A 16,118-nucleotide genomic window follows, 5' to 3' on the forward strand; every position below is an offset into this window, starting at 1 on the left:
CTACAGAACACTACAGTACACTACAGTACACTACAGAACACTACAGTACACTACAGTACACTACAGAACACTACGGTACACTACAGAGCACTACAGTGCACTACAGTACCCTACAGAACACTACAGTATACTACAGAACACTACAGTACACTACAGAACACTACAGAACACTACAGTACACTACAGAACACTACAGAACACTACAGTACACTACAGAGCACTACAGAACACTACAGTACACTACAGTACACTACAGTACACTACAGAACACTACAGAACACTACAGTACACTACAGAACACTACAGAACACTACAGAACAGTAGAAAACTACAGTACACTACAGAACACTACAGAAAACTACAGTACACTACAGAACACTACAGTACACTACAGTACACTACGGTATACTACAGAGCACTACAGAACACTACAGAACACTACAGAACACTACAGAACAGTAGAAAACTACGGTACACTACAGTGCACTACAGAACACTACAGTACACTACAGAACACTACAGAACACTACAGAACACTACAGAACAGTAGAAAACTACAGTACACTACAGAACACTACAGAAAACTACAGTACACTACAGAACACTACAGAACACTACAGTACACTACAGTACACTACAGAACACTACAGAACACTACAGAAAACTACAGTACACTACAGAACACTACAGAACACTACAGAACACTACAATACACTACAGTGCACTACAGAACACTACAGAACACTACAATACACTACAGTACACTACAGAACACTATAGAACACTACAGAACACTACAGAACACTACAGTGCACTACAGAACACTACAGAACACTACAGAACACTACAGTACACTACAGAACACTACAGTACACTACAGAACTCGACAGTACACTACAGAACACTACAGAACACTACAGAACACTACAGAACACTACAGAGCACTACAGTGCACTACAGTACACTACAGAACACTACAGAACACTACAGTACACTACAGAACACTACATAACACTACAGAACACTACAGAACACTACATAACACTACAGCACACTACAGAACACTACAGAACACTACAGTACACTACAGAACACTACAGAACACTACAGTACACTACAGAACACTACATAACACTACAGTATACTACAGTACACTACAGAACACTACAGAACAAGGACAGAGATAATATTGAAAACAATCAACAACAAGGTTTGCTTTCACTTATTGATCAATACATTGATCATTTAAATCAGGGATGTCAAAATCATTCCACAGAGTGCTGAGTGTCTGCAGGTTTTTGGTTTCAATTAAGACATAGACTACCAGCTGAGGGGAGTTCCTTATTATGACTTATTACTTATTAGTGACCTTCATTTATCAATCAATTACAAGGGAGGAGCGAGAACCTGCAGACACGCGGCCCTCCGGGGAATGAGTTTAACACGTGGATAAAGTCATCACCATGTGAGAAACATGGGAGCTGGTCAGTGTGAATGGCAGTACCATACTCCTGTACACTACAGAACGCGGCCCTCCGTGGAATGAGTTTAACACGTGGATGAAGTCATCACCATGTGAGAAACATGGGAGCTGGTCAGTGTGAATGGCAGTACCATACTCCTGTACACTACAGAACGCGGCCCTCCGTGGAATGAGTTTAACACGTGGATGAAGTCATCACCATGTGAGAAACATGGGAGCTGGTCAGTGTGAATGGCAGTACCATACTACTGTACACTACAGAACGCGGCCCTCCGTGGAATGAGTTTAACACGTGGATGAAGTCATCACCATGTGAGAAACATGGGAGCTGGTCAGTGTGAATGGCAGTACCATACTCCTGTACACTACAGAACGCGGCCCTCCGTGGAATGAGTTTAACACGTGGATGAAGTCATCACCATGTGAGAAACATGGGAGCTGGTCAGTGTGAATGGCAGTACCATACTCCTGTACACTACAGAACGCGGCCCTCCGTGGAATGAGTTTAACACGTGGATGAAGTCATCACCATGTGAGAAACATGGGAGCTGGTCAGTGTGAATGGCAGTACCATACTCCTGTACACTACAGAACGCGGCCCTCCGTGGAATGAGTTTAACACGTGGATGAAGTCATCACCATGTGAGAAACATGGGAGCTGGTCAGTGTGAATGGCAGTACCATACTCCTGTACACTACAGAACGCAGCCCTCTGTGGAATGAGTTTAACACGTGGATGAAGTCATCACCATGTGAGAAACATGGGAGCTGGTCATTGTGAATGGCAGTACCATACTACTGTACACTCTGAGATAAAAGGGTTCCTTGGCTGTACACAAAGGAGAGCCCTCTTTGGTTCCAGGTAGAACCCTTTTGGGTTCCATGTAGAAACCTCTGTAGAAAGGTGTTCTACATGGAATCCAAAAGGGTTCTGGAACCAGAAAGGGTTCTTCAAAGGGTTCTCCTATGGGGACAGACGTGGAACCCTTTTAGGTTCTAGATAGCACCTTTTTTCTGAGCATCGCTTATGCACTTAACTAGCCTAATGAATGACAGTGAAACTGGTGAAGGGGCTGGGGGGTGAACTGAATGAGCATTTTCACCCTGTATCTGTCCTGATTTGTCCCGTCCGCTTTGGGCTGTGAAGCCGACTTCCATCATGATCTGATGAAAAAACAGAAAGAGAAAATTGAGGGCGAATGAAAACTCACGCAAACCTCTGTCTCTCTCTCCTCCCCTCCTAAATGATTGTGGTCATCACATGATGACAGAGAGAGAGACCCTTTCCTTAATACTCCTGGTCCCTTTAAATAGCTGCGTGTCACTGTACATCCTCCAGCTTCAAAAATACCACCAAGCAACACAGAATGTCCAGGAACAACATCAAACAAGGTAGCTACCTCTAAGAACAAGCCAGGCAGTGCATGCAGAGAGCAGGGAGCAGGGAGCAGGGAGCAGGGAGCAGGGACCAGGGACCAGGGAGCAGGGAGCAGGGAGCAGGGAGCAGGGAGCAGGGAGCAGGGAGCAGGGAACAGGGAGCAGGGAGCAGGGAGCAGGGAGCAGGGACCAGGGAGCAGGGAGCAAAGACCAGGGACCAAGGACCAGGGACCAGGGAACAGGGAGCAGGGAGCAAGGACCAGGGACCAGGGACTAAGGACCAGGGACCAGGGAGCAAGGACCAGGGACCAGGGACCAGGGACCAGGGACCAGGGACCAGGGACCAGGGACCAGAGAGCAGGGAGCAAGGACCAGGGAGCAGGGAACAGGGAGCAGGGTGCAAGGACCAGGGAGCAGGGACCAGGGACCAGGGAGCAGGGACCAGGGACCAGGGACCAGGGACTGAGGAGCTATACATGCATGCCTCTGCCTGTGGAACTAGATTCTCTCCTCTGTTTACCACCTCTTCTTCCCTTTCTCTTTTCCTCTTCCTCCCTCAACCAGTCAGTCACTATCCAGTGTCAGTGTTGTCTCTCTTCATCCTCTTCTCCTTCTATTCCTCTGTCAGTGTCAATGTTGTCTCTCTTCTCCTTCTATTCCTCTGTCAGTGTCAGTGTTGTCTCTCTTTTCTGTCTATTCCTCTGTCAGTGTCAATGTTGTCTCTCTTCATCCTCTTCTCCTTCTATTCCTCTGTCAGTGTCAATGTTGTCTCTCTTCATCCTCTTCTCCTTCTATTCCTCTGTCAGTGTCAGTGTTGTCTCTCTTCTCCTTCTATTCCTCTGTCAGTGTCAGTGTTGTCTCTCTTTTCTGTCTATTCCTCTGTCAGTGTCAATGTTGTCTCTCTTCATCCTCTTCTCCTTCTATTCCTCTGTCAGTGTCAGTGTTGTCTCTCTTCATCCTCTTCTCCTTCTATTCCTCTGTCAGTGTCAGTGTTGTCTCTCTTCATCCTCTTCTCCTTCTATCCCTCTGTCAGTGTCAGTGTTGTCTCTCTTCTCCTTCTATTCCTCTGTCAGTGTCAGTGTTGTCTCTCTTCATCCTCTTCTCCTTCTATTCCTCTGTCAGTGTCAGTGTTGTCTCTCTTCATCCTCTTCTCCTTCTATCCCTCTGTCAGTGTCAGTGTTGTCTCTCTTCTCCTTCTATTCCTCTGTCAGTGTCAGTGTTGTCTCTCTTCTCCTTCTATTCCTCTGTCAGTGTCAGTGTTGTCTCTCTTCATCCTCTTCTCCTTCTATTCCTCTGTCAGTGTCAATGTTGTCTCTCTTCATCCTCTTCTCCTTCTATTCCTCTGTCAGTGTCAGTGTTGTCTCTCTTCATCCTCTTCTCCTTCTATCCCTCTGTCAGTGTCAGTGTTGTCTCTCTTCTCCTTCTATTCCTCTGTCAGTGTCAGTGTTGTCTCTCTTTTCTGTCTATTCCTCTGTCAGTGTCAATGTTGTCTCTCTCCATCCTCTTCTCCTTCTATTCCTCTGTCAGTGTCAATGTTGTCTCTCTTCATCCTCTTCTCCTTCTATTCCTCTGTCAGTGTCAGTGTTGTCTCTCTTCATCCTCTTCTCCTTCTATCCCTCTGTCAGTGTCAGTGTTGTCTCTCTTCTCCTTCTATTCCTCTGTCAGTGTCAGTGTTGTCTCTCTTTTCTGTCTATTCCTCTGTCAGTGTCAGTGTTGTCTCTCTTCATCCTCTTTTCCTTCTATTCCTCTGTCAGTGTCAGTGTTGTCTCTCTTCTCCTTCTATTCCTCTGTCAGTGTCAGTGTTGTCTCTCTTCATCCTCTTCTCCTTCTATTCCTCTGTCAGTGTCAATGTTGTCTCTCTTCATCCTCTTCTCCTTCTATTCCTCTGTCAGTGTCAGTGTTGTCTCTCTTCTCCTTCTATTCCTCTGTCAGTGTCAGTGTTGTCTCTCTTTTCTGTCTATTCCTCTGTCAGTGTCAGTGTTGTCTCTCTTCATCCTCTTCTCCTTCTATTCCTCTGTCAGTGTCAGTGTTGTCTCTCTTCTTCTATTCCTCTGTCAGTGTCAGTGTTGTCTCTCTTCTCCTTCTATTCCTCTGTCAGTGTCAGTGTTGTCTCTCTTCATCCTCTTCTCCTTCTATTCCTCTGTCAGTGTTCCCCTCTCCCTCCTGTCCTCATCCCTCTATCCTGCCCTTTCCTCCTTCTCATTGCTCTTCTCATTGTTCCCCTCTCCCTCTATATTTCCACCAGTTTGAGTGCTGCATCTGCCTTGTGAGACAGGATCCCATCCACACCTCTCTCTGTTCCTCTTCTCACTCTCTCTCTGCCAGTGTCAGTGCTGCTCCTGGCTGGTGAGAGGATCCTGTCCTCTCCCTCTATTGCCCTCCTCTCTCTCAACTCCTTCAACCTCCTCTCTATTTATCTCATCATCCTCATCCTTCTCCCTCTCTCCCTCTCTCTTCCAGTGTGGGCTCTGCTCATGGTGTTGCTGTGTGTGGAGCTGCGTGGCAGTGGCAGCGCGAGCGCGGCACCCATCTGTGTCCACGGCCAGGCGGGGTGCCACTTCCTCTCCCTGGCAGACCTCTTTGACCGGGTCATCCAGCACAGTGCCAGGATGCACAGCATCTCCAGTGACCTGCACTCTGAATTCGTAAGTCCCCTTATCTTTCTCTAGTATGCTCAAGGTTACCTCTTTCTTTTCTCTCGCTCTTTCTCTCTCTGTATCTCTGTCACTAATGACACAGTCCTAGTCTCTTTCTCTCTCTCTCTGTCTGTCTCTGTCACTAATGACACAGTCCTAGTCTCTTTCTCTCTCTCTCTGTCTGTCTCTGTCAATCATGACACAGTCCTAGTCTCTTTCTCTCTCTCTCTGTCTGTCTCTGTCACTAATGACACAGTCCTAGTCTCTTTCTCTCTCTCTCTGTCTGTCTCTGTCAATCATGACACAGTCCTAGTCTCTTTCTCTCTCTCTCTGTCTGTCTCTGTCACTAATGACACAGTCCTAGTCTCTTTCTCTCTCTCTCTGTCTGTCTCTGTCACTAATGACACAGTCCTAGTCTCTTTCTCTCTCTCTCTGTCTGTCTCTGTCACTAATGACACAGTCCTCGTCTCTTTCTCTCTCTCTCTGTCTGTCTCTGTCACTAATGACAGAACCCACTATAACACTGTGTGGTTGTTGATGTGACATATTGGTTTGCGATAATCAGATGTATAAAAGAGGATTTTAAGATGGAAATCTTGACGTTAAGAACAACAGTCTTTCAACATGTCATGTAGCAGATCATTAAATCAAATCAAAGTGTATTTGTCATGTGCGCCGACCACAACAGGTGTCACCTTACAGTGAAATGCTTACTTACAGGCTCTAACCAATAGTGCAAAAAAGGTATTGGGTGAACAATAGGTAAGTAAAGAATGAAAAACAACAGTAAAAAGACACTGAAAAATAACAGTAGAGAGGCTATATACAGTAGCGAGGCTTTATACAGTAGCGAGGCTATATACAGTAGCGAGAACAGTCTATGACTGGGGTGGCTGGGTCTTTGACCATTTTTAGGGCCTTCCTATGACATCGCCTGGTGTGGAGGTCCTGGATGGCAGGCAGCTTAGCCCCAGTGATGTACTGGGCTGTACGCACTACCCTCTGTAGTGCCTTGCGGTCGGAGGCCGAGCAATTGCCATATCAGGCAGTGATGCAACCAGCCAGAATGCTCTCGATGTTACAGCTGTAGAACGTTTTGAGGATCTCAGAACCCATGCCAAATCATTTTAGTTTCCTGAGGGGGAATAGGTTTTGTTCTGCCCTCTTCACGACGGTCTTGGTGTGTTTGGACCATTCTAGTTTGTTGGTGAAGTGGAGACCAAGGAACTTGAAGCTCTCAACCTGCTCCACTACAGCCCCGTCAATGAGAATGGGGGCATACTCGGTCCTCCTTTTCCTGTAGTCCACAATCATCTCCTTAGTCTTGGTTATGTTGAGGGATAGGTTGTTATTCTGGCACCACCTGGCCAGGTCTCTGACCTCCTCCCTATACGCTGTCTCGTCGTTGTCAGTGATCAGGCCTACCACTGTTGTGTCGTCTGCAAACTTAATGATGGTGTTGGAGTCGTGCCTGGCCATACAGTCATGAGTGAACAGGGAGTACAGGAGGGGACTGAACACGCACCCCTGGGGGGCTCCAGTGTTGAGGATCAGCGTGGCAGATGTGCTGCTACCTACCCTTACAACATGGGGGCGGCCTGTCAGGAAGTCCAGGATCCAGTTGCAGAGGGAGGTGTTTAGTCCCAGGATCCTTAGCTTAGTGATGAGCTTTGAGGGTCTATGGTGTTTAACGCTGAGCTGTAGTCAATGAATAGCATTCTCACATAAGTGTTCCTTTTGTCCAGATGGGAAAGGGTAGTGTGGAGTGCAATAGAGATTGCATCATCTGTGGATCTGTTTGGGCGGTATGCAAATTGGAGTGGGTCTAGGGTTTCTGGGATAATGGTGTTGATGTGAGCCATTAACAGCCTTTCAAAGCACTTCATGTCTACGGACGTGAGTGCTATTGGTCTGTAGTCATTTAGGCAGGTTGCCTTTGTGTTCTTGGGCACAGGGACTATGGTGGTCTGCTTGAAACATGTTGGTATTACAGACTCAATCAAGGACATGTTGAAAATGTCAGTGAAGACACCTGCCAGTTGGTCAGCACATGCCCGGAGCACACGTCCTGGTAATCCGTCTGGCCCTACAGCCTTGTATATGTTGACCTGTTTATAGATCTTACTCACGTCGGCTACGGAGAGCGTGATCACACAGTCGTCCGGAACAGCTGATGCTCTCATGCATGCCTAAGTGTTGTTTTCCATGAAGCAAGCATAGAAGTGATTTAACTCGTCTAGTAGGCTCGTGTCACTGGGCAGCTCGCGGCTGTGCTTCCCTCTGTAATCTGTAATAGTTTGCAAGCCCTGCCACATAAGACGAGCATCGGAGCCGGTGTAGTATGATTCAATCTTAGCCCTGTATTGACGCTTTGCCTGTTTGATGGTTCGTCGCAGGGCATAGCAGGATTTATTGTAAGCTTCCGGGTTAGAGTCCCGCACCTTTAAAGCAGCAGCTCTGCCCTTTACCTCAATGCGAATGTTGCCTGTAATCCATGGCTTCTGGTTGGGGTATGTACGTACAGTCACTGTGGGGATGACATCCTCGACACACTTATTGATTAAGCCAGTGACTGATGTGCTGTACTCTTCAATACCATCGGAAGAATCCCAGAACATATTCCAGTCTGAGACAGCAAAGCAGTCCTGTAGTTTAGCATCTGCTGCATCTGTCACTGCTGCTTCCTGCTTTCATGTTTGCTTGTAAGCAGGAATCAGGAGGATAGAGTTGTGGTCGGATTTACCAAATGAAGGGCGAGGGAGAGCGTTGTATGTGTCTCTGTGTGTGGAGTACAGGTGATCTAGAATTTGTTTCCCTCTGGTTGCACATTTAACATGTTAATAGAAATTTGGTAGAACTTATTTAAGTTTCCCTGCATTAAAGACTATGGCCACTAGGAGCACCACCTCTGGGTGAGTGGTTTCCTGTTTGCTTATTTCCTTATACAGCTGACTGAGTGCGGTCTTAGCGCCAGCATCTGTCTGTGGTGGTAAATAAACAGCCACGAAAAGTATAGCTGAGAACTCTCTAGGCAAGTAGTGTGGCCTGCAATTTATCACAATATACTCTACTTCAGGCGATCAAAATCTAGAGACTTCCTTAGATTTTGTGCACCAGCTGTTGTTTACAAATATGCACAGACCCCCCCCCCCTCGTCTTACCGGATTGTGCTGTTCTATCTTGCCGGTGCAGCGTATATCCCGCTAGCTGAATATCCATGTCGTCATTCAGCCACGATTCTGTGAAACACAGGATATTACAGTTTTAGATGTCCCGTTGCTAGGATATTCGTGATCGTACCTCATCTAATTTATTGTCCAATGATTGCATGTTGGCGAGTAGTATTGACGGTAACGGCAGCTTTCCCTCTCGCCTTCTCCGCGTCCTCATGAGGCTTCCCGCTCGGTGTCCCGCTCAGTGTCCCGCTCGGTGTCCCGCTCGGTGTCCCCACGAGGCATCCCGCTCGGTGTCCCGCTCGGTGTCCCGCTCGGTGTCCCCACGAGGCATCCCGCTCGGTGTCCCGCTCGGTGTCCCGCTCGGTGTCCCCACGAGGCATCCCGCTCGGTGTCCCGCTCGGTGTCCCGCTCGGTGTCCCCTGTACCTGCGTTTCTTCCTCTTGCAAATAACGGGGATGTTGGCCCTGTTGGGTGTTTGGAGAATGTCCTGTGCGTCCTGCTTGTTGTAGAAAAATTATTTGTCTAATCCGAGGTGAGTGATCGCTGTCCTGATATCCAGAAGCTCTTTTCTGCTGTAAGATACGGTTGCAGAAATATTCAGTACAAAATAAGTTACAAATAACGCGGGGAAAAAACACATAATACCACAATTGGTTGGGCGCCTGTAAAACTGCTGCCAATTCCTTTTTTTTTGCTGGTTTCAATTTAGTAAGAGGAAATTGCATGATTAAAGTGATAGTTCACCCAAATGACAAAATAACATGTTGGTTTCCTTACCCTGTAAGCAGTCTATTGCCAAGGTAAGAGAGCAGTCTATTGCCAAGGTAAGAGAGCAGTCTATTGCCAAGATAAGACAGCAGTCTATTGCCAAGGTAAGACAGCAGTATATTGCCAAGGTAAGACAGCAGTCTATTGCCAAGATAAGACAACAGTCTATTGCCAAGGTAAGACAGCAGTCTATTGCCAAGGTAAGACAGCAGTCTATTGCCAAGGTCAGACAGCAGTCTATTGCCAAGGTAAGACAGCAGTCTATTGTCAAGGTAAGACAGCAGTCTGTTGCCAAGATAAGACAGCAGTCTATTGCCAAGGTCAGACAGCAGTCTATTGCCAAGATAAGACAGCAGTCTATTGCCAAGGTAAGACAGCAGTATATTGCCAAGGTAAGACAGCAGTCTATTGCCAAGATAAGACAACAGTCTATTGCCAAGGTAAGACAGCAGTCTATTGCCAAGGTAAGACAGCAGTCTATTGCCAAGGTAAGACAGCAGTCTATTGCCAAGATAAGACAGCAGTCTATTGCCAAGGTAAGAGAGCAGCCTATTGCCAAGATAAGACATTTGTCTATTGTCAAGGTAAGACAGCAGTCTATTGCCAAGGTTAGACAGCAGTCTATTGCCAAGGTTAGACAGCAGTCTATTGCCAAGGTTAGACAGCAGTCTATTGCCAAGGTAAGACAGCAGTCTATTGCCAAGGTAAGACAGCAGTCTATTGCCAAGGTAAGACAGCAGTCTATTTCCATGGTAAGACAGCAGTCTATTGCGAAGGTAAGACAGCAGTCTATTGTCAAGGTAAGACAGCAGTCTATTGCCAAGGTAAGACAGCAGTCTATTTCCATGGTAAGACAGCAGTCTATTGCCAAGGTCAGACAGCAGTCTATTGCCAAGGTAAGACAGCAGTCTATTGCCAAGGTAAGACAGCAGTCTATTTCCATGGTAAGACAGCAGTCTATTGCCAAGGTAAGACAGCAGTCTATTGCCAAGGTTAGACAGCAGTCTATTGCCAAGGTTAGACAGCAGTCTATTGCCAAGGTTAGACAGCAGTCTATTGCCAAGGTTAGACAGCAGTCTATTGCCAAGGTTAGACAGCAGTCTATTATAATTTTGTGATTTGGGTGAACTATCCCTTTAAAGGTTCTACAAGCTTTCTGTTTCTTTGCTTTCGAAGGCTTTGCTCTTCAGAGATGCAGCTCCTTTGACTCGCTGACCTTTTGCTTTCTACCTACGTCTTCCCTGTCAACTAAATTCTTCTTTCTCTCCTTTCTTCTTCCCTCCGTCAGGAGCAATATGTTCTGCCAAGCAGAAATCATATTGGCAGGATAAACCGCCACTGCCATACAGCCACCATACTAACCCCTAATGGCAAAGAGAACGCGCAGAGACTGGCTGTGAGTCTTATACAACTCTGTTTAATCAACTATTGTTTACCATAGTACTACCCCTCTCTGCTTCCTGTAGTAACCTTGTCTGTTCCCTGATGGTACTACCCCTCTCTGCTTCCTGTAGTAACCTTGTCTGTTCCCTGAGAGTACTACCCCTCTCTGCTTCCTGTAGTAACCTTGTCTGTTCCCTGAGAGTACTACCCCTCTCTGCTTCCTGTAGAACTCATGTCTGTTCCCTGATGGTACTACCCCTCTCTGCTTCCTGTAGTAATCTTGTCTGTTCCCTGATGGTACTACCCCTCTCTGCTTCCTGTAGTAACCTTGTCTTTTCCCTGATGGTACTACCCCTCTCTGCTTCCTGTAGTAACCTTGTCTGTTCCCTGATGGTACTACCCCTCTCTGCTTCCTGTAGTAACCTTGTCTGTTCCCTGATGGTACTACCCCTCTCGGCTTCCTGTAGTAACCTTGTCTGTTCCCTGATGGTACTACCCCTCTCTGCTTCCTGTAGTAACCTTGTCTGTTCCCTGAGAGTACTACCCCTCTCTGCTTCCTGTAGTAACATTGTCTGTTCCCTGAGAGTACTACCCCTCTCTGCTTCCTGTAGTAACCTTGTCTGTTCCCTGATGGTACTACCCCTCTCTGCTTCCTGTGGTAACCTTGTCTGTTCCCTGATGGTACTACCCCTCTCTGCTTCCTGTAGTAACCTTGTATGTTCCATGAGAGTACTACCCCTCTCTGCTTCCTGTAGTAACCTTGTCTGTTCCCTGATGGTACTACCCCTCTCTGCTTCCTGTAGTAATCTTGTCTGTTCCCTGATGGTACTACCCCTCTCTGCTTCCTGTAGTAACCTTGTCTGTTCCATGAGAGTACTACCCCTCTCTGCTTCCTGTAGTAACCTTGTCTGTTCCCTGAGAGTACTACCCCTCTCTGCTTCCTGTAGTAACCTTGTCTGTTCCCTGAGGGTACTACCCCTCTCTGCTTCCTGTAGTACCCATGTCTGTCTCCAGATGTAGACTGCTTCTATGTCTTTGCTTGTGTCTGTCTTCTCTCTTTCAACACTCAATAACCAACTCTACAAGAACATACAATTCTACTCGCTCTCTCTCTCTCTCCTCAGAGAGAGGAGTTAACGGAGGTGATTCTGAAGCTGCTGGTAGCATGGAAGGATCCTCTGTGGCAGTTCCACCAGAACATGGTTCACCAGGATGACTTCAACAACTTCAGCTCCAACAAAGCACTGGAGATGAGCTACATGGTGCACGAGCTCCGCAAGGGAGTCGAGAAGGTGGCTGATAAGGTAAGAGAAAGATGGGGGGAGAAGATGGCTGATAGGGTAAGAGGAAGACGGGGGGAGAAGATGGCTGATAGGGTAAGAGGAAGACGGGGGGGAGATAGTGGCTGATAGGGTAAGAGGAAGACGGGGGGAGAAGATGGCTGATAGGGTAAGAGGAAGACGGGGGGGAGATAGTGGCTGATAGGGTAAGAGGAAGACGGGGGGAGAAGATGGCTGATAGGGTAAGAGGAAGACGGGGGGAGAAGATGGCTGATAGGGTAAGAGGAAGACGGGGGGAGAAGATGGCTGATAGGGTAAGAGGAAGACGGGGGGAGATAGTGGCTGATAGGGTAAGAGGAAGACGGGGGGAGAAGGTGGCTGATAGGGTAAGAGGAAGACGGGGGGAGATAGTGGCTGATAGGGTAAGAGGAAGACGGGGGGAGAAGATGGCTGACAGGATAAGAGGAAGACGGGGGGAGAAGATGGCTGACAGGATAAGAGGAAGACGGGGGGAGAAGATGGCTGACAGGATAAGAGGAAGACGGGGGAAGATAGTGGCTGATAGGGTAAGAGGAAGACGGGGGGAGAAGATGGCTGACAGGATAAGAGGAAGACGGGGGGAGAAGATGGCTGACAGGATAAGAGGAAGACGGGGGAAGATAGTGGCTGATAGGGTAAGAGGAAGATAAGTGAAGGTGGCTGATAGGTTAAGAGAAATATGGAGGGAGAAGGTGGCTGATAGGGCAAGAGGAAGATGGGGGGAGAAGGTGGCTGATAGGGTATGGGACGGTTGAGCTAGCATAGGCTAATGCGATTAGCATGAGGTTGTAAGTATCAAGAAAATTTCACAGGACATAGACATATCTGATATTGGCAGAAAGCTTAAATTCTTGTTAATCTAACTGCACTGTCCAATTTACAGTAGCTAATACACTAAAATAATACCATGCTATTGTTTGAGGAGAGTGCACAGTTATGAACATGAAAAGTTATTAATAAACCAATTAAGCACATTTGGGCAGTCTTAATACAACATTTTGAACATAAATGCAATGTTTCATTGGATCAGTCGGGGCGGCAGGGTAGCCTAGTAGTTAGAGCATTGGGCTAGTAATCAAAAGGTTTCATGTTCAAATCTCCGAGCTGACAAGGTACAAATCTGTCGTTCTGCCCCTGAACAAGGCAGTTCCTAGGCCATCATTGAAAATAGGAATTTGTTCTTAACTGACCTGCCTAGTAAAATAAAAGTCTAGAACTTTGCATAAACACTGCTGCCATCTAGTGACCAACATCTAAATAGTGCCTGGACTGGAAAAATGCATTTGTCTTGCATTTCAAAGATGATGGTACAAAAAAAATACAAAAAAACGCATGTTTCTTTTACCAGATCTAATGTGTTATATTCTACTACATTCATTTCACATTTACACAAACTTCAAAGTGTTTCCTTTCAAAGGGAATCAAGAATATCAATGTCCTTGCTTCAGGTCCTGAGCTACCGGCAGTATGTCATTTTAGGCAAAAATTTAAAAAGGGGCGGATCCTTCTACATAAACATTTCTACTTGACTGAGGCTCAATTCTAGAAAATAATCATCACTTGAATCCATCATTACTATTTGTTAAGATGATTATGTTAAACATTGCCTATGGCTTTATGTAAGAGTTATAATGTGACTGAATGAATCACAGAGAGAGAGAGAGAGAGAGAGAGAGACAGAGAGAGAGAGAGAGAGAGAGAGAGAGAGAGAGAGAGAGAGAGAGAGAGAGAGAGAGAGAGAGAGAGAGAGAGAGAGAGAGAGAGAGAGAGAGAGAGAGAGAGAGAGAGAGAGAGAGCAAATTAAAGCAAATAAGACAGAGTTAGCCTTGAGCATATTATAGTGAAAAGAGAGTCCTATAGCAGCTTGATCCCTAGTGACATTGTGTAGACTGATGTTGACACCACCACTGAGTCAGTGACGAATGGAGATGCCAACCAGGATGTCACTAGACAATCCTCGCTCTGCTACTGGGTTGGCATGTGATAACTCACGAGAGAAGGAACACACACACACACACACCTCATGTTGCAATATGTACAGAAAGTAAAATTCCTTGTCTCTAACAATCCACTGTCTGTGTCTCTCTCTCTCAGATGCAGCACCTGGGGATGATCAGTAACTCCCTGAGTGGCCTGTCCTCCCCTGAGGCCTTGGACACCTCGTCAGACACCAGCGGTGAGTCCCAGGCCATGAGCGACCACGACCTACTCTACTGCTTCAGACGGGACTCCAACAAGGTCCAGAACTACCTGAAGATCCTCAAGTGCAGGATCGTACCTGAGAACGGATGCTGAGATGTGAAGACAAGACAAGAGGCGTGACTTTCACAAGCTACCGTGTCAATCAAGGAAATCAAGGACACATCATGAATAGACACGATGATAAGACCGAGAGAAGAGATTGGGACTGTGGCACTTTCCTCCTCCTGACAAGTCCAACGATAACTTCCACCAGCGACAATGTCTTAATGTCTTCTATGTACTGTATTTATGTCATGTCACAGAGAAATATAGTACAGATGTAAGATCTTAATCTGATCACCCTGTTGCAGGGGAAAACTTTCCTGCAATGCAGTCCATTTTAAACATGTAGGTTATTTGAGGTTTCAAAAAGGCTTCTGAAGTTCATCATTTCCTTGATTTGATTTTCCCTAACGAAAAATGTGTCAAGCCATACAAAAAATATCATGAATTATAATCCACGTAATAATTCACATTTACTTTGCTGCAGGATTATTTTCCTTCTGTAGAAAACTGGCTCAAATTAAATCCTACACCTGTATGTAACTTATCTTGATGATGAAAACTTGAATTTTCTCTCAGAGTTTGGGAGGCAGAGCCACTGGAGTAGAATACCATAATTACTGCCATGACCATATCACCTTTAGGTTTAGAGTACATGCATGTTTCATATAATGAATCCATTTCATGTTGTAAATGTACATTTTCAAGAGGGAGATGGGCTGTAACTCAGAAAGAATTTCATGGAAATGAACTAATATGTTGTTTATTTTTTATTTCTAAGACCAACTAGACATGAAATGTTCTTTAAAATAAATACATTGTGACAAAATCAGAACTCAGAACTCTATTGTGATTGATTGTGTGTGTGTGTGTGTGTGTGTGTGTGTGTGTGTAAGAGGTTTACTGGGTTTGACGTACCAAGTGGACCAAGTGGAGGCTGCTATAACAGCCTCCACTCTTCTGGGAAGGTTTTCCACTAGCTGTTAGAACATTGCTGCTATAACAGCCTCCACTCTTCTGGGAAGGTTTTCCACTAGCTGTTAGAACATTGCTGCTATAACAGCCTCCACTCTTCTGGGAAGGTTTTCCACTAGCTGTTAGAAAATTGCTGCTATAACAGCCTCCACTCTTCTGGGAAGGTTTTCCACTAGCTGTTAGAACATTGCTGCTATAACAGCCTCCACTCTTCTGGGAAGGTTTTCCACTAGCTGTTAGAACATTGCCGCTATAACAGCCTCCACTCTTCTGGGAAGGTTTTCCACTAGCTGTTAGAACATTGCTGCGGGGACTTGCTTCCATTCAGCCACAAGAGCATTAGTGATGTCGGACACCGATGTTGGGCGATTAGGTCTGGCTCGCAGTCAGCATTCCAATTCATCCCAAGTGTGTTCAATGGAGTTTAGGTCAGGGTTCTGTGCAAGCCAGTCAAGTTCTTCCACACCGATCTTAACAAACCATTTCTGTATGGACCTCACTTTTAAGATTTTCCTTTACTAGAACTAAGGAGCCCGAATCAAGAAACTTCCCCAGGCCATTATTCCTCCTCCACCAAACTTCACAGTAGGCATTATATATATTCGGGCAGGTAGCGTTCTCCTGGCATCCGCCAAACCCGGCCATGGAAACCTATGTCATGAAGCTCCCAAAGAACAGTTCTTGCGCTGATGTTACTTCCAGAGGCAGTTTTGAACTCGATACGGAGTGTTGCTACCGAAGACAGATGACCTTTACG

At 46.2% G+C, this 16,118-nt stretch overlaps 1 protein-coding gene across 1 annotated transcript; it reads left to right on the forward strand.

Annotated features, from left to right (window-relative positions):
• The first annotated feature begins 4,973 nt into the window (after positions 1-4,973).
• LOC118943005 (prolactin-like) lies at positions 4,974-14,617 on the forward strand. The gene is made up of 4 exons (XM_090213482.1): positions 4,974-5,505; positions 10,729-10,836; positions 11,948-12,127; positions 14,237-14,617. The coding sequence occupies exons 1-4, from the start codon at positions 5,335-5,337 to the stop codon at positions 14,435-14,437; spliced, it is 660 nt and encodes a 219-aa protein (XP_090069608.1). The 5' UTR covers positions 4,974-5,334; the 3' UTR covers positions 14,438-14,617.
• The last annotated feature ends 1,501 nt before the right edge of the window (positions 14,618-16,118 follow it).

Source organism: Oncorhynchus mykiss, chromosome 21 (assembly GCF_057628025.1).
Source record: "Oncorhynchus mykiss isolate SJ-2025 chromosome 21, ASM5762802v1, whole genome shotgun sequence".
Lineage (NCBI taxonomy): Eukaryota > Metazoa > Chordata > Actinopteri > Salmoniformes > Salmonidae > Oncorhynchus > Oncorhynchus mykiss.